The 18,629-nt window shown below is 62.6% G+C and overlaps 4 protein-coding genes across 4 annotated transcripts; 1 reads left to right on the plus strand and 3 right to left on the minus strand.

Annotated features, from left to right (window-relative positions):
• Positions 1-22: 22 nt before the first annotated feature.
• Positions 23-2,891, minus strand: CHLRE_16g683819v5 (uncharacterized protein). Its single transcript, XM_001698817.2, has 6 exons — positions 2,634-2,891; positions 2,394-2,424; positions 1,508-2,235; positions 1,198-1,323; positions 746-846; positions 23-516 (listed from the first exon to the last, which is right to left on the minus strand). Exons 1-6 carry the CDS (start codon positions 2,847-2,849, stop codon positions 441-443), a joined length of 1,278 nt encoding a protein of 425 aa, XP_001698869.2. The 5' UTR covers positions 2,850-2,891; the 3' UTR covers positions 23-440.
• A 1,002-nt stretch (positions 2,892-3,893) lies between these two features.
• Positions 3,894-9,831, minus strand: CHLRE_16g683931v5 (uncharacterized protein). The gene is made up of 5 exons (XM_043071500.1): positions 9,552-9,831; positions 9,237-9,376; positions 8,670-9,039; positions 6,739-8,544; positions 3,894-6,590 (listed from the first exon to the last, which is right to left on the minus strand). The coding sequence occupies exons 1-5, from the start codon at positions 9,609-9,611 to the stop codon at positions 6,285-6,287; spliced, it is 2,682 nt and encodes an 893-aa protein (XP_042916266.1). The 5' UTR covers positions 9,612-9,831; the 3' UTR covers positions 3,894-6,284.
• Positions 9,832-9,991: 160 nt separating this feature from the next.
• Positions 9,992-14,203, plus strand: CHLRE_16g684043v5 (uncharacterized protein). Its single transcript, XM_043071506.1, has 12 exons — positions 9,992-10,246; positions 10,461-10,799; positions 10,928-11,072; positions 11,181-11,286; positions 11,491-11,632; positions 11,751-11,813; positions 11,922-12,217; positions 12,326-12,557; positions 12,781-12,939; positions 13,047-13,192; positions 13,394-13,466; positions 13,605-14,203. Exons 2-12 carry the CDS (start codon positions 10,533-10,535, stop codon positions 13,659-13,661), a joined length of 1,686 nt encoding a protein of 561 aa, XP_042916267.1. The 5' UTR covers positions 9,992-10,246; positions 10,461-10,532; the 3' UTR covers positions 13,662-14,203.
• A 471-nt stretch (positions 14,204-14,674) lies between these two features.
• Positions 14,675-18,621, minus strand: CHLRE_16g684155v5 (uncharacterized protein). Its single transcript, XM_001698814.3, has 11 exons — positions 18,334-18,621; positions 18,102-18,228; positions 17,936-17,960; positions 17,738-17,784; positions 17,542-17,604; positions 17,148-17,378; positions 16,838-16,956; positions 16,159-16,420; positions 15,749-15,944; positions 15,366-15,505; positions 14,675-15,155 (listed from the first exon to the last, which is right to left on the minus strand). The coding sequence occupies exons 2-11, from the start codon at positions 18,162-18,164 to the stop codon at positions 15,063-15,065; spliced, it is 1,239 nt and encodes a 412-aa protein (XP_001698866.2). The 5' UTR covers positions 18,165-18,228; positions 18,334-18,621; the 3' UTR covers positions 14,675-15,062.
• Positions 18,622-18,629: the final 8 nt, after the last annotated feature.

An 18,629-nucleotide genomic window follows, 5' to 3' on the forward strand; every position in this document is an offset into this window, starting at 1 on the left:
CTTTGGTTTCAAGGCATGTTTTAAGCCTCTAGAATTACAGAGGTAGCCATGCACGCCGCCGTTTGGAAAGCTGACGAATCCTCGGGTTCCGACCCCCGCCGAAATTACGCCTTAGTACAGCTTGCTGGTTCTATGCGCTCGTGAACCACCAGCTAAGATCATACAACTTAGAGTTCGCGCTTTAAAATCCATTCCACGTGACCTGGCCGATCTCACTTATTAGGGTTCTGGTCCCCACGCCCGCGTTACCTCTTCCTCCCCGCGCAGGGTGGTATGAGCAGAACCACGGGCGTGAACAGCACTTCCCATGCTTCGCATCCTGCTTGTAACTGTAAGTCGCCAGGCTTGGGCCTTCTTAATTCCAGGCCTGGGCCTCACATGCAATGCGACGCCGCGCGGGGGTAATGTCATGCTGGTACCCCTCTGAAGGCACTGGTTGATCAGGCATCACCTTGGAAGTCGAACAGGGCGCACATCATGCCATAGTACAAGGGGTGCCCATACTCCAGCAGCACGCTGCGTGGGCACAGGAGGGCACAGGGCAACACACGCAACAACAGTGAGGCACGCGTTCGCGGGATGATGTACTTGGCGGTCGGGCTCCGCCTCTGGTTCCAAGCGTTCGCTGTTCAGACCGTCTCCGCCCTCACGCCCTGCCGTCCCCTGAACCTCGACGCAGCTGGCCTGGGCCCCACCACAGCCCACCCCTTCCCTCATTACACCGGACCGCATCACACGTCCGCACCTGTGTAGGTTGTCCGGTTTGACGCTGTCAATGACGCCCTGCAGCGCCACCAGGCCGGGGAAGCCACAGGACTTAGCCTCACCCACATGCTTGGCAGCAACCTGCAGTACAAGTGCGCGCGTGTGTGTGTGCGTGTGTGTGGGGGGGGGGGCGGGCAGCATGAGAAGTCGGGAAGGCGGCGGCCGGCAGGAGGGTGGCGGGAAACTGCAGCTGCGCCCCTGTTGCCGAGCCAGCGCGTACGGCCTGTCAATCATGCGTTTCCTTACCTCCACCCGCTCGGCTGCGCACCTTCCCCGTAACCCCCCCTCCCGCGCTCTATGGGCTCGTCCTGTGCTTTTGTTTGGCTGGGATTGCGAAACTAACCTTCCCCCTGCTAGCCCACTCACCCAATCGCCCCGCCCCCTCGCACCCCGCAGCCCCCACGCCCGCAGCCCGGCTCCCCCCTTCCACACCTTGATCAGCGCGTCCCTGTCCAGCTGCCGCGCCCAGTCCTGCACGGCGGCGTCGAACTTGGCGGCGTGCTCGCTGAAGCCGTAGGGGCCGTCGGCTGACCAGGTGTGAGCCAGGTCCCCGCTAACCTGCAGGGCAGAGGCAGGGGAGGACGGGAGGGCGGCTGGGAGATGAAGCATGTTGGGAAGACTAGGAGCGGGTGCATGTGCGGTGAGAGGGTGCGCTGCGGCCATCGCTAGCATCCCCACCCTCCCGCCGTGCCCACAGTTGCCCTTTACCGGAGCCCACCCAGCCACCCACTCAGCCACCCACCACGACTGCCACCCGGAGGTCCAGTGGGTCCAGGTATGTGAACAGGTGCCGGCCCAGAGCCAACAGCTCGGGAACCATGGACACACTGCGATCGTAGCGCCGGGAAGGCAGGCCCAACAAGACCGCCCGCGGCAGCCGCGGCGCCGCGGAGCGCGCGTCTGCCGCCGCCGCAGCTGCCGCCTCGCCGTTGGCTGATTCCGTCGCTTCCGCGCTGCCCGCGTATATGCTTGTAGGTCGGGCGCTGCTTTCGGAGGCAGCAGCGGCGTGTGTGCCATGTGTGGACTGACTGCTGGCGACCAGGCGCCTGCGAGCCAAGCTGCGATCAGGGCGCACTTGCTTGTGAGCCTGCCCCTGGCCCTGCCTCTGCGCTTGTGCCTGCGCCTGCCCTGCCTCTAGCCCCCCGCTCCCCTGTGTGCTGCCGCTGAGACTCTGCGGGCGTGATGTCGCCTCAGATACTGCTGCTGAACCTGCTGCCGGCCCCGCATTTGACTCGTTGTATGCCCGTTGGATGAAGTAGGCCGGTATGACTTCGGCCCAGCCCAACGGGAGTGGTCGGTCACCCGCGCCTGGGGGCCCAAAGCCTGAGATGCTAGTCACGCTGGCGCCGGCGGCCATGAGAGCTGCCGTTAGCTTCTCCGTGACGTGCACATCCAGATTCATTCCGGCGCTGTAGCTACAGGGCGCGTGGGTGCATGGCAGGTTCCACTCCTCAAACGACACGCCGCCCTCTGCAGTACCGTAACCGGCCACATGGGCAAAATGTCAGTTGGAGTGTGCGTGAACGCAAGGAACGGCACACGCCACGGACAGGCCAGCAAACAAGAATACTATGTATAGAATGAATGGAGGCCCCGAGGGGCATGTGGAAAGTGCGATTAACCCGCACCTGCGCGGGGGTCGTTGTAGAGCAGGAATTGCTGCGGGCAGGAAGGCGCACCAACAGCAACGGCCTTAGTCTCAATCGCTCGACCTGCACCGCTGCACAGTTGCAGAAAGCACCACCAGCAGTGCCATTAATTCAAGGGTGTGCCGCGCGTGGAACATTGGCCACACATGCTACTGGCCCGCGAGATGTGTGTAATACACGCTAACTACCCCGGCATCCGGCGCGCCCGGGCGCACGCACCTGCGGCACGGCTAGGCCATGCGGGGTGACAACCACAAGCAGCTCCGGTTCTAGGTCGCGCAAGAACCTCCCCGTTTCTAGCGCCGCATAATGCAGCGCGAATGCGACGTCCAAGCCGGATGCGTCCGTGAGGTTGGAGTTGCGCGGTTCGAGCAGGAGTGCGCCATGTGGTAACACCACGCCACCTACGACGTACGCATGTGCATCAACCAGCATCGCTAGTATGATGGTAGCAGCTAGGTAGAGCCGCGCAGCACTGCCAAGAAGGCATGAATTCGCTCGGCGCATGGCTACGTTGTTAGGCGGCTGCCACTTGTGCATGTACAATTTAAGTAAGCAATTGCACATATCTTAAGAAGCAATGAGTCTCGGAAAGCATTGGGATTACCCGCGATGGCGTCCGTGTCAAACCTGGGCGGCAGCACGTGAGTTGCCGGTCAGTCAACAACCCCGCCTGCGTTTGGCGCCATTGGATCGTGCGGGATCGTGTGCGAACCAGGGAATGTCCTCCAGTTACCATAAGTTAAACACGATGAACAACATAAGCAGTGACTGGTGCCTGGTGGCTCGAACGTTATCTCCTTCGTACCCGCAACGCACGAGATTGAGTTCATGCCTGAAGTGGCCTCGCAACTCACTCGTGGCCCTCAGCGGCCTCTTAACTACGGCCTCCCAGCTCAGGCCTCGTAGCTCCCGATAACCCCACCAAGTCCGCCGTGCCCGCCCCAGCCCACCCGTGTTGAGGTTGCACTAGTGGGCTAGTGGCCGAAAGTGCTGCCAGTACTGGGCGTGTCGCATGCATGAAGTGCCTGATAACAGGGTCCAGACGACCACGCCGCAGCGCCCACGGGAACCACATTAATCAGCGGCGGCACCAGGGGGGCGGGCGGGTTGTCAGTTTGTCACCGTCCGTCCCGGCAGAGGGACGAACCGAAATACAGTACAGAAGCACACCGGCAAATAAGGCGCCGTGTGCTCTTGACGCGTGCAAGACCTCGCTCTGACCCTGACTATGACCCTGACTATGAACCTGACTATGACCCTGACTATGAACCTGACCCTGACCCTGAGCTGGTCGCGCCAGCTTGTGCCCAGCGAGCTTTCGTGTGCAGACCGGGATGCCTGCCCTCTGTCAGCCAGCATGGGATTTGAGGCTGTGGACTTACTTCACCACACAGGCCCCAACGAAAGAGTCCCGAACTGGATAGCCGCCAGGCAGATCCCCAAGTACCGGGAACGGACGGATGGCACCGGTATTATGATGTTAAGGAGTTACAATGGACTTTTGGGCATTACTCATCTATGAATGCTGGTCATCTCGGGCCCCCGCTCCCTTCACTACACCCTCTGCCCTCTCCAGTCGCGTCCCACGGAACACCCCCGCTCCTGCCCATGAGGACACACGTCTACATCGTGGGAGGGCGGTGAGGGCCCGCATGCTCAATGATTTAGTTTCTAGCATGTTGATTTGCCGGTACTCCAATTGATTGCGCCCCCACACAAGGCCGCGCACTCGTGTTCCGCGAAGGCACCCCGGCAGTCTGGCAACGGCACAACTCACTTTCGTTTCGCACACCCAGGGAGCATACTACCCAGCACGGGCAGTCTCATGAGTACGCTTCCACAGTCACGCTAGTGAGTAAACACGTGGGTGCTTGTTATCAGCCCCAAGGCAAAAAGTGCAAATGAAGGGGCACGGACATGCTCCGTGCCATTGAGGACACCCACTAACAACCCCGGCAACCTGACGCTGCACTGCACTTCAGCACATGTGCGATACGGCATCGCGCGTCATGTACTTTTCTACAATAGGTAATAGCAATTAAAACCGGACGCCCGAAAATGGGCGCTCACGGCCAGTGAAGCGCACGCAACCGTGCGCCCTCATTTCGGGTATTTCCCGCATGAGCCTGGCATACGACATATGACTGTGTCTGTCACACCTCGCACTCAGCACTCCCAAACTTCGATCCGGACTCTGTCCACTACTCAAAAAGCTTGTTGCATATGGTTGGGGCCAACGGGGCCCTCTGTACGTCGTCATAGGGTGCATGCCCCCTGCAAAACTTGAGAGTGCGCCTAATGCGCTCGATTTCAGCCGGTCCTTAGTATGATGCAAGCCGCCTCCACAACGCGAGGAGGCGGGGCGCATCCTTTCCATCACACAAAGTGCATGTGTCATCCCGCACATTCACGCATCCCGCATATGGCTGCATCCGAGTCATTCATGTTCGGACCGAAACTCTTGCCCCTTGTACAACCAATACCCATACCGCACGTCTGACACTGCCAGGCTGCACTTGCTGCCGGTTGCTATGAACGGCTTGGGCAACATCCACCGCAGGTCGTAGGACAGTTCATCCTCCATGTCACAGCATGTTGGTGGCTTGAGTCAGGCCACTACCAAAAGCTAGTCTCAGGAACCGTACAGCACCCCATGTGGGGCACCTCCGCCTTCTACACCCGCGCCAGACCATCATCATGACACCTGCCGTCGTAAAAGATATCCCCTTTCCATCCAAGAAAACGCATTGCTTCCACGCCTGCTTCCCGTGCGCTTTGTCACAATACTGACCCCTCTCCTGACCACGTCGCATGCCTTCCAGCTTGACTGATGCGTTTGGCTGCTGCTTCTCGTAGAGGCAACAGCCACGCACGCACAGCAGCGTTAGATCGCACCGACTAGAATCTTTGCCACAGAACCACTCGAACAATTCCTCACAATCCCCACGTGCCCAGCCGACCCCTGAGAACAGCAAAAAATTCCACAAAATCCCAACACGTCGCCAGATCACTTTATCTGGACCCGGGCCTATCGAAAACACTGGCCCGCAACTGACGCAACAAACACAATGCTGTGTGCAAACATGCGGAAACTCGAAAACCTATCCCCATCAACACCCCACAGACTCTTCGCCACAAACGCAGCAGCCATGTCCCTCTTAGGCCTTTGCAGCTTCGTCGTGAACAACCGAAACCTAATTCACCCGGCAATGACAGGTAAAGGCACTTGAACTGAAACCTCACGTGCCATGGATTGCCACCAACTGAGCACAACTTCTGCCAGGGTTTGAAACCAGAGGCATCAAATCCAGGAAGGTGTCCTATTGATCCTCCCAAAGTGCGTATGCCTGTCGACAACAACACGTGCAACCGAAGCCAAACCCTTTCAACTGTGTAGCGGCATGCAAGCAACATCTTTGAACCACCGACTGAAACTGAAGCGGATAACGCCATGACAGAACTTGAAGAACGTGTGTGCACGCTCGCTTTGCTGAGATATAGCCAACCTGCAAATTAAACTGAGGGATCACATCCTCCCTCTGAAAGTGCTCACGACGTGAAGACCGATCCACAGGAAAGTGTCTGTGGACACACCGGTCGGCCTTTAAGTATGCCTTGTAACTTACTGCTTGCCAAAAAATCATTGAAATAGCGCCCGTCACCAACTGGCTTGTGTGCGGGCGCCTGAAGCCCGCATACTGCTACTGCCATCGTAAGTGCATGTCTGCGCTGCAACCTGCGAGCCAGAATCCCCCCCTTTCATCCTGACTATGCTGGATCCCGCTAAGCAGGCACGCAACGACAACCAAAGTTGCGTGCATATACAAACGCGCGACAGTCCTTATGATGAATGATCTTTGGTATGAACTACCCGCGACAGGCCTCACTGTGCGGGCCGCAGCAGTGAGCGCACGCGCGCGGCATCATGGCAGCCTCGTCCCAGCAACCAGCCACCACCAGGCGGTTGCAGCTGCGCACCGCCGTCTCACCAAACAGGTGCAGGGAGCGCAGGCGCGGCCACATGCCGCCCAGGCGCTCCAGAGAAGAGCTCGACAGCGAGGCCAGGCCGGACTGGCCACTGCCGGCGCCAAACGCCGTCGCGCCGCGCATGGAGCAAGAGCGCTTGCGGGCCGAGTAGCAGGTAGGCTGTTGGGCCTCGCTGATGCGCAGCTCCTGTTTCGGTAGAGGATAATGCAGTGAGCATGGGCGAAGACAGTTATTGAGGAGATCACGTGCAGCTGGCGCGCACAACAAAGACAGCTTACAGATCCAAGCATGCGGCAGGCAAAAGCAACGACGCGATTCTCATACTGTTACTCACCCGCAGACCGCACAGTGAGCTCAGGTGCTGCAGGCAGGCGCGCATGTTGTTGGGCGTGAGCCTGAACGACCCCAGCTCCAGGCTGAGGTGCAGAACCTCCAGCTCCGCGCCCAGAGTGCCAAGGCGCTCGAAGTCACGGGCACTGCGCAGGAAAGAGCCCTCCCAGTGCGAGTAGCCGGCCAACGTGGGAATGTGCAGCGAGCGAAGCGAGCGCCTGGCGGGCCGAGCTTGTTGGATGTCGCTACTGGTTCCGCTGCTGCCGCAGGTGCGGCGCAGGCCGCTGTCTGCCTCGGCATGGCGGAAGGCGGCCTTGCGACTGCGCATGGCGATGACACCCGCAGCCGGGCTGGTGGCGGTCGCGTGCGCGTCCTGCTCGCCGGAGAAGCTGGAGTTGTTAAAGCTGCTGCTGCGGCTGCTGCTGTTAGTGCTGCTGCTGCTCATGACCGCGAAGCCGGGGCGGCTGATGCCGCCATCCGCGCCGGCGCCCCATGCCGCCAGGGCACCCGCGGTCGCCACGGTGCGCGCCGCGGCCCCGCCGCCCAGAGCCGGCAGGTAGGGGAACGACAACACCCGGCGGCCGATGGAAGGCTGGGGTAGGGCTAGGGCTGCCACAGGGGCCACGCCCGTGCTGCCGGAGCAGCGTGCACTGCTGCCCACCGGCGCGCTGGCACTCGACTGGCCGTACTCGGAGCATACGGCCTCGAAGACGGGGCGGTTGAGGGCGCACAGCGGGATGGTTAGATCCTCCAGGTGCTGCGGAAACACAAAGCCCTCGGCCAGGCTGGCAGCGGGTTTGCGTGGGGACCTAAGCAGCCGCGGCCCCGGCACCGGGGCGCTGGGAGCGACGAGGCTGATGGTGCCAGGACCATAACCGGCCACAGCGGGGTAGTTGGGGACAGGGTGGAGGCCGGTACCACTGCTGCGGCTGGGCGCCTGCGGCTGGGGCTGCGGTGGCACCTGCTCAGCGTCCTGGTTGTTGTTGCTGCTGCCCGGAACATCGTTGAAGAACAGGATGCGGCCGGCGCTGGACCTGGAGTTGAAGCTGCCAAAGGATGCCGGGGCCGCCAGTGTGTCGGCGGCGCTCATGGGCGGCTCCGTGGCCAGCCGCGGCAGTGGCGGCAGCGGTAACAGCCCTGGCAGTGCCGGCGCCGCTCCTGAGAGGGTCGTGGCGAAAGGACCCACCGCGCCAGCGCGCGCACTGCCATGAAAGCCAAGGAACTCGTCCAGGCTCTGCGCCGGTGCGCGGCGAGGCAGCGGCGGCGGTACCAGCGCAGCCGGCTGCGGAATGGGCGACACCGGGAATGGAAGCTCCGGCAGCTGGGCCGGTGACGCCGGCGGCTGCGGCCTGGGCGACAGCGGCGACAGGGGCTGCCGCAGCGGCGAGGGCCGCAGTGGGCTGAGCAGCAGCGGGAACGTCAGGTCGCTGATGAAGGGACTGCTCGCCCCACGCTGCACCGCGTGGCGGCGGCTGGCCGCGATGACCTCGTCCTCCTCCTCCTCCTCCGCACCCTGCTCCTGCTGCAGCTGCTCGTGCTCGGCCTCCTCGTCATCCGACTCCTCCAGCGCAGCGCCGCAGGCCGGCACCGCCTGCGGCAGCCGCAGCTGGCGCAGCCCCGGCAGCTGCTGCATCAGCTGCCTGTAGACGTCTGCGGCCTGCTCGGCGCCGCCGGGGCACTCCAGGCTGCCGTCTAGGCTGAGCGACTCGAGCTTGGCGAGGCGGCACAGCGCCAGAACGCCCTCGGCGCTGAAGCAGGCGGCGGAGAGCGTCAAGCGCCGCAGGTTGGGGAAGGACACCGCCAGCGCGAACTGTGCAAGAGGAGAACGTGATGTGTCAGAGATGCGAGTTGGCTTTTTTCCCCTTCCCCCCATTCAGTCCGGGGTGACCACATACAGGGAACTGGCCCGCAGTGGCACAGGGCGCGCACACTCACCAGGGCATCGCTGCGGGCGCGCAGGTGCTGCCCGTGTAGCAGGGTGTTGAAGGCGCCCTGGTCGCCGGCCACAGCGTGCGAGACGTCGCCCAGCTCCAGCTCCTGCACCGACTCCAGCAGCGGTGCCCAGCACGCCGAGCTGGGCTCGGGCACAGCACTGCTGAGTCCTGTCAGAGCGAGCGACGTTATGTTGCGGCCTTGGAGTCCTTCGAGGGCCTCCGATAGCAACTGCGACTCGCTGATGCTGCCGGGCTGCGCAGAGCTGTTGCCGGCTGGGGCACATGGTCGCCGAGAGTTTTGGTGTTCTTCAAGGCGGATAGCGCACCCTCGAGCGTTCGGAAATGCAGCCAGAGCTGCGGCCACCTCTTGCCTGTAGGCAATAAGGAGTGCGAAGCTGTTTGAGTCCGCGGCACTCGAGCGACTGTTGTAGACTCCAGCGGCAAATTCAAAATTTGCATGCGTTTCCGCGTCGCTCAATGTGAGCTAGAATTTAACTTTTCATTCAGGTGCAGCAGAATGTTCGGCAGGCGGAAACGGCGCGACAGCGGGCGACACTTCGCGACTCACTTTGCGCCTCCAGAGCAACGTGCGAGCGCTGCGCGCCGGACTACCACGCTTGAGCAGCTCAGGGCAAGTGATCTTGAAAGGAACTTGCAAGTAGAGCGCAGCGTGAACTTGTTTCCCCGCGGCAGTCCTGATACAATCGCCTGCGAGCATGGGTCGTCTCTCGCGTGAGAAGGGGTAACGCCGGTCGCTCTTGGCCGCAGTATGATCGCTATACCAGCAGCATCTCTAAATACCGCTTGGGGTCCACCATGGCGCCAGCAATAGGCCGTGCTCCCAGGCTGCATTATCGCGAATCGTCTCCGACCCCCCCCGCACCTGCATCAGCTCCTGTGGCAGCGCTAGCAAGCCACCATGTGAGCGCGCCTGAGGCTCCATAATCTGTGCGTTGCTGGAGTCGCGACGAAGGCGCGCGATTCTCCCCCGGGGCCTCAGTGTGGTTGAGTGAAGCTTAGCCAGAACTCTCACTTGAGGAAGATATGCCGTTGTATAGTATTGCACAGAGTCGCCCCAGCACCGACCGAGAGGTGACTGGCGCACTCCCCCCGTCAGAAGTCTCTGTCAGCCCTGTTACCAAGGCTACGTATGATGTTATACTACCAAATCGAGTTTGTGTCTGTATTTAGTAGTGTAGGGGCTTTGCAGCGGGGCCTCCTCCAACCGGACCGGCGACCCGGTCGCGCAATTAGCGCGGGAACCAGCGAGCAAGACGGACCGTTGTGCCAGCAAGGCTAGTACGTGTAATTCCGTTTATCATAACTATTGTATCTCTTGATACTGCGTGAGTGTTCGCGCCCGAGCAAGTAAGACGACTAAGACTGAGAGTAACTAGTATGCGCTTCACGAATGAGTGTGCTGGAGGATTGACGCGTAACAGTTCACGCGCTTTCAATTATACAGCTCCTACGAGAAGCTTCCCATGTGAAGGGCACAGTTTCTTATCAGTGGCGAAACTGAGCCGTTCGCCGATCATCACCGCCAATTACGGAGCGCTTGCAGGGGGGATTTTACAGGTTTGTTCCATAACCTCAGCGCGCTTGCGCGCTTCCCACCGGTTGGCGACTCGGGCAGTCAGACAGCCCCACAGTGCCTGTCCCGTCCTCACAGTTGTAGTTTGCCGTGCGCTCATTCGCTTCCCGTCCAGTGCGCTGACCGCTCCAGTGACATCAAGCAAGTGTCCAACCCTCAATGTGCGGCGCAATGTGTCAACTGCTGTTCCTAACGAAGGTGCTGAAAGCCTACGGCGGGTGCGGACTGCAGCTGCCGCCTCCTTCGCCAGCCGCCGCGGGACTCCTGGAAATGCTTGCAGGGCGGCTGACCAACACTGCACAACCCCCGCCACGTGTCGCTGCAAGCGACAACGCCGAGCAGCTGTGCGGCAGCACCGGCAGTGGCGGCAGCGCGTGCTTGCGCGTAGATGATGCCGCAAGTGTGGGGCGAGCCGCAGCCGAGGCGCAGCGGGCTCAGCGGACCTGGTGTGCCGCCAGCAGCCCGGCAGCGAGGCTGGCTGTGATGCGGGGCTTTGCGTCACGGCTTGAGTCCGGGGACGGTGCCGTAATTGCTGAGGTGCGGCCGGTAGTGCGGTCGAAGCGGGGGCAGGCCAGGTTCAGGTCCCTGCCATCTATCACGTATGGTGCACGGCCCAGAGCATGAGGAGTGGCACATGCCTATCCAGCAATGTGCACGCTGTGCAGCTGCTGTGCAGTGAGACCGGCAAGCCCCTGCGCCAGGCGCGGGCGGAGGTGCGCCTGGCGGCGGCGCGCGTGCGGCAAGCCTGCGGCCTGCTCCAACAGCTGCCCTTCACCCTCGCAGTGGGCGACAGAGTTACGACTGGCCTAGGTACGTGCTATGTCGAAACATGCACCCCGCCTAATGTAATCGCAGTGGACAAGGTGGACACGTCTTCAGCTGGTTGCGGCACACACATGTACACCATGCAACCTGCAGGGCCGGGGGAAGGACTGGCCAGCAGCTTTGCAAGCAAGCCACAGCGGCAGCGGACAGAGTTTGTGGAGTGGGAACCTGCTGGCGTGGTCGCGTCCATTACCGCCTGGTGCGTGCGCACAAAAGTGGAGATGCAGTAACGCACGTGGTAATGCATGCACGTGGTATTCACATCACATGCGCTCTGCGCTCACGGCCACGGCGACGGGGGCCATGTATCAGTCAGGGCTGAAAGGGTGACCATGTACAGCTCGTGCCCTTGCTAGGTCCCAAGCACGCTTTCTCCTGCCCATGCATTCATGCGAATGCACAGGAACTTCCCATTGGTGCTGGCTTGTGATGTTGCGGTGCCTGCGCTGTGCCTGGGCAACGCCGTGCTGGCCAAGCCCAGTGAGCACGCCGTGCTGACAGGCCTGGCGCTGCAGGAGGTCTGGCACCGGGCCGGTCTGCCGCAGGCAAGTGGCAACGCACGAGGTTACACACTCGTCTTGTTCGTCTCAACACATGCTCACCTTCTCGTTGAGGTGATTGGCGGTCCAGTCAACAAGGTATGGAACTGACCCGGTGCTGCAGGGCCTGTACACGGTGCTTGTCGGGGGCGCAGCCACTGGCCAGGCGGTGGTGCGGGCGCCAGAGGTGAGCGCTGGTGCGCTGTGTGGGGGCGCTTCGATGCAGTGGTGGGCTTCGCTGTCTTTGCCTTGCTGCTTCTGAGCCTCCGGCATGGCATACATCCTTCGCTGACAGGTGGGGGCCGTGTTCTTCACGGGGTCTCGAGCTGCTGGCCGCGCCGTTGCGTCCACGGCCGCGGGCGCACCGCTCGCGGGCGAAGGCGAAGGCGACGGAGCTGGCAGCGGAAGAGAACTGCCGATACCAGCGCACCTGGAGTTGGGCGGCAAGGACGCGGTTTACGTGCACAGTGACATAGCAGCGGCGGCGGCGGGCGCCGGGGCTGCGGCGGCGGAAGAGAAGGAGGAGTCTTCTGGCATCGCTGACCTGCGTGCAGCAGCGCATGCTGTAGCGGATGCCGCGTTTGCCAACAGGTGAATGTCAGAACCGTGTGCATGTGCGATGGATTAACCGGAAGGCGGTCCACCACTGCGCTCATACGTGAAATGCTAGTCCCTGATTGTGTGTTCCCCCATTTACAGTGGCCAGGTCTGCTGTGCGCCCAAGGTGGTGTATGTGGCGGGGCCGCAGGCGGCGGCAGATGCCTTCGCACGGCTGGCGGCTGCACGGGTGGCGCGGCTTCGAGCGGGCGACCCCGCGGAGGCCTCCACCGAGCTAGGGCCGCTGACGCTGGGGCGGGCGGCAGCGGCGGGGCTGCAGGCGCTGGTCCGGGAAGCGGTGGAGGGCGGCGCCAAGGACTGGGTAGCGGAGCAGGTGCGTGAGGCAGATGTACTGTAGTTGTACCTTGATGAAGAAAGGGGCTGTGCCACCTTACCATATGCGCCTCATGAGTACAATATGCCGTAGCGGAGCAGGTGCTTGAGACAGCAGGTGCAGCAACAGCTTGGCATTATATATGGAGAAACGGGGCTGTGCTGTCTGACGCGCCTGTTGAGTATGCAGCTGAGCAGTGGCCTGGTTCGCTGTTCCTACCCAGGTGGCAGACCCTGCAGCCGCCACCGCGGCCACCGCCACCTGGGCTGTGGCGGAGGTGGAGTCCGGCGGCTCCTTCCTGGCGCCGGCCGTGCTCACTGGTGTGAAGCCAGGGATGCGGGTGCTGGAGGACGAGACCTTTGGACCGGTGCTGTGCGTGGTGGTGAGTTCGTTAGATGCTCAATGGATGGTCTGCTAGCTGAAGCACATTGTGGTATGGCGATGTTGGTAGACCTGCTCCACCATCGAAGCACACTGCGCCTCGCACAGGCAGTGTCGAGTCCGGAAGAGGCGGCGGCCCTCATGTCCCGCAGCCGTTATGGCCTGACAGCCGCCTGCTACAGCCGCGACGAGGGCGTGGCGCGGCGGCTACTGCGAGCGGCGGACGTGGGGACCGTGTTCTGGAACGGCTGCGGGTGCGCCAGTTGGGTTGATCGGGTGACGGTGATTCGGGGCCTGCTACACGGGCAGCGCCTCCTTTGTTTGTCCCTAGGCCTTTCGTGTTGTGCTACCTGCAGTGCTCTTGACCACCTGCTGACGTGCCATCCCGTGTCACCCGAGGCCCCAGTGCCCCACCTGTGACCTGCCTGCTGCTGGGTGTGTTTGCGGCCGCACAGGGAGATGCCGCTGGCGCTGCCGTGGTCGGGCCGGCGCCGATCAGGCTTGGGGTTCCAGCTGGGCGGGCCCGAGGTAGGGCGCTGGCCCGGGCGCGGGGATCTGCGGGGATAAGGTGGCTGTGAGCTGCCAGTGCCTGGGGAGTGCGCGTATGCAGTGGTGTGCCTGCCATGACTGGCTGACAGCACACGGTCTGCCACGTGCCCCCTGCAGGGATACCGGGCCTTTCTGCGACCCAAGTCCCATGTGTTTACCCGCATGTTCGCGTGATGCTGTGAGAGCCTTATATCCTGATACTGATAGCATGTGATGGCTCGGCGTCTTCGGGTGCTGGCACTGTCCCCTCTGTAACATCCGCACTCTTGTGGCGGGCTGACAGGAGCGGTTTGGTCGTGGACGTGCAACAAGCAGTTGTTGTTAGCCTGGAATAATGGTGGGGGCGGTGCGTCCGGCTGTGAGGGTTACAGCAGTACCGTGCATGCTGCGGCAGGCCGAACCCCTTGTGATGCTGACCCCCGGAAAGCGTGTGGAGCGTGTGGTGTGCCTGAAGCCCGGAAGGTCTAGGAATGATCTGAAGGGCCACGCGAGTTGACAGGGTGCGACACGGCTGCAAGCGGATGCAGGTCGATGTTACCATGAAGAGTGGGCGGCATCCGAATTGGGTAGCGCTTGCGGGAATGGTTTCGGGGTCTCACACTTCGCACTGTTGTACGTGCGAATGCCGACCACTGCGAACTTCTAGAGTTGAGTTGAGCGGAAGCCGCTGCGGCACGATTCGACTCCAGATTTGATTTGAAAAACAAGATTGCTCAAGATTCACTGCCAGCGAGCTCATGGGCGCCCAGCAGGCCTGCGTTCACGGTCGCTAGCGCGGTCGCGATTTCTATCGATGCGGCCTGCAGCGACGCCAGCTGAGTAGAATCGACTGAGCGAGCCTCGGGCCATAATGTACGCACGGCTACAGTCCGAAGGTTATATTATATGCAGAACTTTATCACAGCGCAGCGAAGCACGGCCCCGTCCAGACCCCTCCCAGCTGGCCAGGGGTGCACCGGACCGGGCTCGTGGGGCAGCCACTAGTCCACTACCGTATCACGACTTGACGATTCGGACTGACACCCGCTGTAGAGGTCTAGGCAGGCATGAGTAGTTGCACGGCGAAATGGTGCTGGACTGGGGCCTGCCACGGTAGGCTCAGGGGCAAGTGGCCTGACCCGCGGCCTGAGCAGCTAAGCTGGCCCTCTCGACGCTTTTGGCACCAGGGCTTGCTTGCGGGGCATACGGTACTCAGACTTTTACACGCAGCTTCACAGCTCCAAGTTACCAGGCACTTCCTGGCCTGCTTCCTGGCCTGCCGGTACGCACTCTGACACACCCCGCTTGCACGAAGCCTGCCGCCTCGAGGAGGGCACGCTACCCTTCACCCATCCTCCCTCCTTCACCCAGCCACACGCGACCCATCCAGCGGGATTGTCCTGCTTCGGGCCTCTTTCCCTCATTCGCCATTGTACTCCTGCTGCTACCGTAGCATCTGCTCCATCATCTCAACCGGTGCCAGCTGTCCTTCCTCGCCTCCAGCTGCCGCCTCTAGCCGCCCCCTTGCCACCTGCACTTCCACCCTCCCTGGCTGCCTTCCTGCCCCATGCCTGCCTTCCTGCGCCCCAACTGCTATTACCGGGCAGTGTACATGAGCGGCGAGTCGGGTGTGGCCTGGCTGGCGCGGGCGAAGCGCAGCAGCACTGCCTCGGCCGACTGGCCCGGCACCTGGATGGCGCGGGGTTACACGGGGTGGGGACAGGGAGTGGGAGTTGGCGGATTGGATGGGGCGCGGTGGGGCGTAGGGTGGCGCGGCGAGCTGGGGAGGTAACCGCGAGTACTGGTACCGTATAACGCACGATGCGATGGCGGTGCTTCGACATAGCATTTGTTTAGCACGCGTGCGCACACACACACGCACACACTTCCCGCCCTCACCTTGATCCCCGCCAGGAACGGCTCCAGATCGGTCCAGGCCCATCGCGGCCGCACCGTAAATAGCAGCGAGAAGCGCTGGGCGGGGTCGGAGGGCAGCGCGGCGGAGGGGAAGGAGCTGATGCGCGCCTCCGAGCCCGTGCCTGTGTATTCGTGTACGGCGGGGGAAGGGGGCCGGGGGGGCGGGGCGGGGTGATAAAGATATGACACGGCGATAGAGCGCACGTGGCCTCTCGAGCCGCGCGCCTTCGCACCCGGTGCTCCTACCAGCAGCCGCCTCACAGCAGCTTGCCATCGCCCCGCACCGCCCAGCCCGCACCCCTCCCCTGCACCGCCCACACAAACGCCCGCCCCCATGCACCGCACACAAGGACGCCCTGCCGCACCTTCCACCAGCGTCTCCGCCCTCAGCAGGTCCAGGCCGAGCTGGGGCTGCAGCGCCTCGGGCACCGCACGCCCCCACAAGGCCAGGAACTCCTGCAGACCCATGGACCGACCCGACCCCAGCGCCAGCCCCAGCCCGCCGCTGCCGCCGCCATTGCTGCCGCTCGAGAGCACCTTGTGCGCAAAATGGATGCAGACCTGCGCCGGATATGGGGTTGTGGGGATGAGTCCAGGTCATCGTATCCCGGCACAAAACAACTGTATACATTCTCAGGAAGCACGCTGCGGTGCCAACGTTCGCATGCGTGCCGACACGCGCGCATAATACTTGGCAAGCTGTGACACACAGCTGCGAACACATGAGCCGATAGTGACCGCTTGCGCTTCCGAAGTCGCTGACTATGGCGCGCACCTTGGTCGCGTCCAGAGCCCACACACCGGCGACGCTGCCGCCCGCGCCTGATGTGCTCGCCGCTTGCCGCCCCGTGTCCCCCTGCTCCTTGTCCCCCTGCTCCTTGTCCCCCTGCTCCTTGTCCCCCTGCTCCTCCAGCACGCGGCTGCCGTACACGCCCAGGCAGTGCGCCACCACCGCCGGGTGGTATCCGTCGCCGCGCAGGCTGGCAGCCAGCGGCGCCTCGCGCAGCCCCGTCAGCGGCATGCCCTCCTGCTCGGCCCTGCGGTGAGCAGGGCGCATGGAGGACCGTGGATGACGAGTGTACAGCAAGGGCCCGGGTCACTGGCAAATGGCGGGGCGTATACTCGTTGGGCCACTTGATAAGCCAGCAGGCCATGCCCCAGCCTTTCGGCGATGGCCTTGCTGAAAGTCACACCTCATTGAACCTAGTGCCCCACCCAGCCCCCACCATGCCGCGCGCCTACCATACCTGCCCCGCACTCCTCAGTCACTCCGTCTTGCATGGGCGGCTGCCCTTTCCCCCCCTGCCTCCCCCCGGTTTAGTTTGGCCTGGTATCTGCAATCCACCACCACACGCACACACACACACGCACACACACACAGTGCCGCCCGTCGGCACTTCCATCTCTACAGTACATACCGTGCGCACGAATGACTACACCCTTCCCCCACTCACGCCAGCAGCAGGTGCTCCAGCAGCTCGCCCAGGTAGGTCCGGTCCACGGCCCGCCAGCGCCCGCGCAGCAGCAGCGCGCCCTCAGCAGCCAGCGCCGCCAGCAGCTGCTCGGGACTGGCCTGTGTGGCGTACGTGGGGGACACGTGTGGCGACCAGGGTGCAAGGGTGCCGCGGTATAGGGAGTGAAAGGTGCGGGGGTGCGGGCCTTGCGCGTCAGTCCGCGCATGCACGCTCTGCCCGCGCAAGGCGCGGCAGCAGGCAACATGCGTAATGCCGAAGCAAGGCAATGCCGCCTACACCGACCGCCCACCTGCACCACCTCCAAGAGCTCTTCAAAAGTGTAGCCGCGCGCGCCGCCGCCGCCTGCACCAGTCCGCCGCCGTTTGCGCTGCGGCCCGTCATCCCCTCCGCCCTCCTGCCCGTCCCCGTCCTCGCCAGCCGCGGGCCCGGCCTCCTCCGCCACCTGCTCGTCCTGTAGGCCGTAGGGGTGCTGCCATAGCAGCTGCCGCAGCGGCGCCAGCCGCGGGGCCACCTCCACAAGCTGCGCATAGGAGCAGGGCCGTGGGGCAGCGCTAGGGTTTCACCGAGGGGTTTCACCACGCCGCCCCTGTCCTCTGCAGGGTGGCGACGCCGAGGCACGCAGGTACCGGTACGGCCGGTACAGACTGCTGTGGCCCTGTGCGTGCCCAGCCTACCCGGCTCACCTCGATGTGCGATGTACTGGTGGCGGAGACGACCACAGGCGCGCTCTCTTCCGCGGTGCGGAACTGCACACAGGGGACACAAGCGAGCCAACACACATGGCACAGCTGTCGCACCTCCACCTCCATCCCCGGCGGCACAAATGCTAGCAATACGGTACAAGCCTTAGGAATTGGTCGAAGCCACCGCAGCACTCACGCTATTCCACTGAGTCTGGAGGCCCTGACTCATCCCGCGCGGCCGCCCTGCGAGGTGTGCGGGAGGCAGGCAACCTCGGCGTCAGCCAACCCCCTTGACCCCTATCCATTCCCCCGTATATCGCCGTGAACCGCACATGGCTCGGATGGCAAAATACCAGGCCTCCCTGCAGCAGCCTCGCCATCCCCAGTGCCTCACCCGGAGGAGTGGCCGAGGGCTTCTCCTGCAATGGCAAGGATTGTGTCAGGGCATGAGTGTGCCAGACGGCAGAAGAGTGTGTCCCTTCATGCAATGTGTACACCCGTGAGGGCTGGGGAGCTGTGCTGGTGCGGGAAGCTCCCCACCCCTGCCCGAGCTTGCATACCTGCTCGTCTTGCTGCGTGGGGCGCACCAGAAGTTGAAGGTTGGTCGTCTCAACCAGTTTCATAGCGAAGGTCTTCTTGGACGTGCACAGCACCGCCTCCTCCTCCTCACCTCCCTTGATGACAACGCTGTTCAACGCGGGGCATTTGTGCGGGGCCTCCTCAAGTTGCTCCAAAAGCTTCATGCATCGACAGCTGCTCGTGACAAAGCAATCTGATCGGGCCGCCACATACCCGTCTTTGCATATCTCCGCAAGCAGCTCATCATTGACCTCCAATAGTCGGAAGTCGCTGCGGACGCCATTTGGCGCGAATTGGAAAGCTCTTGCATGCCCTCGCCGGAGTCCCAACGATGTCATGGTTACTTAAAGTCCAATCACCAAGGGCTACTTATGACCTCCGCGAATGAAGCGACCGGTTTCAGACGTTTGAGCCCAGGCGACAGCGTTTGCTTTAAGGATTACTTCATGCTAAACATCATACCGCAGAGAATTGAATGCAACTTACTGGCTTCTGCTTCGTTGATACCT

This window comes from Chlamydomonas reinhardtii, chromosome 16 (genome assembly GCF_000002595.2).
Source record: "Chlamydomonas reinhardtii strain CC-503 cw92 mt+ chromosome 16, whole genome shotgun sequence".
Classification (NCBI taxonomy): domain Eukaryota; kingdom Viridiplantae; phylum Chlorophyta; class Chlorophyceae; order Chlamydomonadales; family Chlamydomonadaceae; genus Chlamydomonas; species Chlamydomonas reinhardtii.

What these genes read in the sequence shown, in the direction of transcription:
- CHLRE_16g683819v5 (XM_001698817.2), bottom strand. Translation starts at nt 2,849, where the DNA reads ATGCTGGTTGATGCACATGCGTACGTCGTAGGTGGCGTGGTGTTACCA. An exon ending in CTACAACGACCCCCGCGCAG is followed by an intron (nt 2,236 to 2,393) that starts GTGCGGGTTAAT and finishes ACGGTACTGCAG; the next exon opens with AGGGCGGCGTGTCGTTTGAG. An exon ending in AAACCGGACAACCTACACAG is followed by an intron (nt 517 to 745) that starts GTGCGGACGTGT and finishes GTGCCCACGCAG; the next exon opens with CGTGCTGCTGGAGTATGGGC.
- CHLRE_16g683931v5 (XM_043071500.1), bottom strand. Translation starts at nt 9,611, where the DNA reads ATGGAGCCTCAGGCGCGCTCACATGGTGGCTTGCTAGCGCTGCCACAG. An exon ending in CGTTGCTCTGGAGGCGCAAA is followed by an intron (nt 9,040 to 9,236) that starts GTGAGTCGCGAA and finishes TATTGCCTACAG; the next exon opens with GCAAGAGGTGGCCGCAGCTC. An exon ending in GCTCACTGTGCGGTCTGCGG is followed by an intron (nt 6,591 to 6,738) that starts GTGAGTAACAGT and finishes CTACCGAAACAG; the next exon opens with GAGCTGCGCATCAGCGAGGC.
- CHLRE_16g684043v5 (XM_043071506.1), top strand. Translation starts at nt 10,533, where the DNA reads ATGCTTGCAGGGCGGCTGACCAACACTGCACAACCCCCGCCACGTGTC. An exon ending in GATGCCGCGTTTGCCAACAG is followed by an intron (nt 12,218 to 12,325) that starts GTGAATGTCAGA and finishes CCCCATTTACAG; the next exon opens with TGGCCAGGTCTGCTGTGCGC. An exon ending in GTGTTCTGGAACGGCTGCGG is followed by an intron (nt 13,193 to 13,393) that starts GTGCGCCAGTTG and finishes GCGGCCGCACAG; the next exon opens with GGAGATGCCGCTGGCGCTGC.
- CHLRE_16g684155v5 (XM_001698814.3), bottom strand. Translation starts at nt 18,164, where the DNA reads ATGAAACTGGTTGAGACGACCAACCTTCAACTTCTGGTGCGCCCCACG. An exon ending in GGCGGAGACGCTGGTGGAAG is followed by an intron (nt 15,506 to 15,748) that starts GTGCGGCAGGGC and finishes ACGAATACACAG; the next exon opens with GCACGGGCTCGGAGGCGCGC. An exon ending in CGTTCCTGGCGGGGATCAAG is followed by an intron (nt 15,156 to 15,365) that starts GTGAGGGCGGGA and finishes CGCGCCATCCAG; the next exon opens with GTGCCGGGCCAGTCGGCCGA.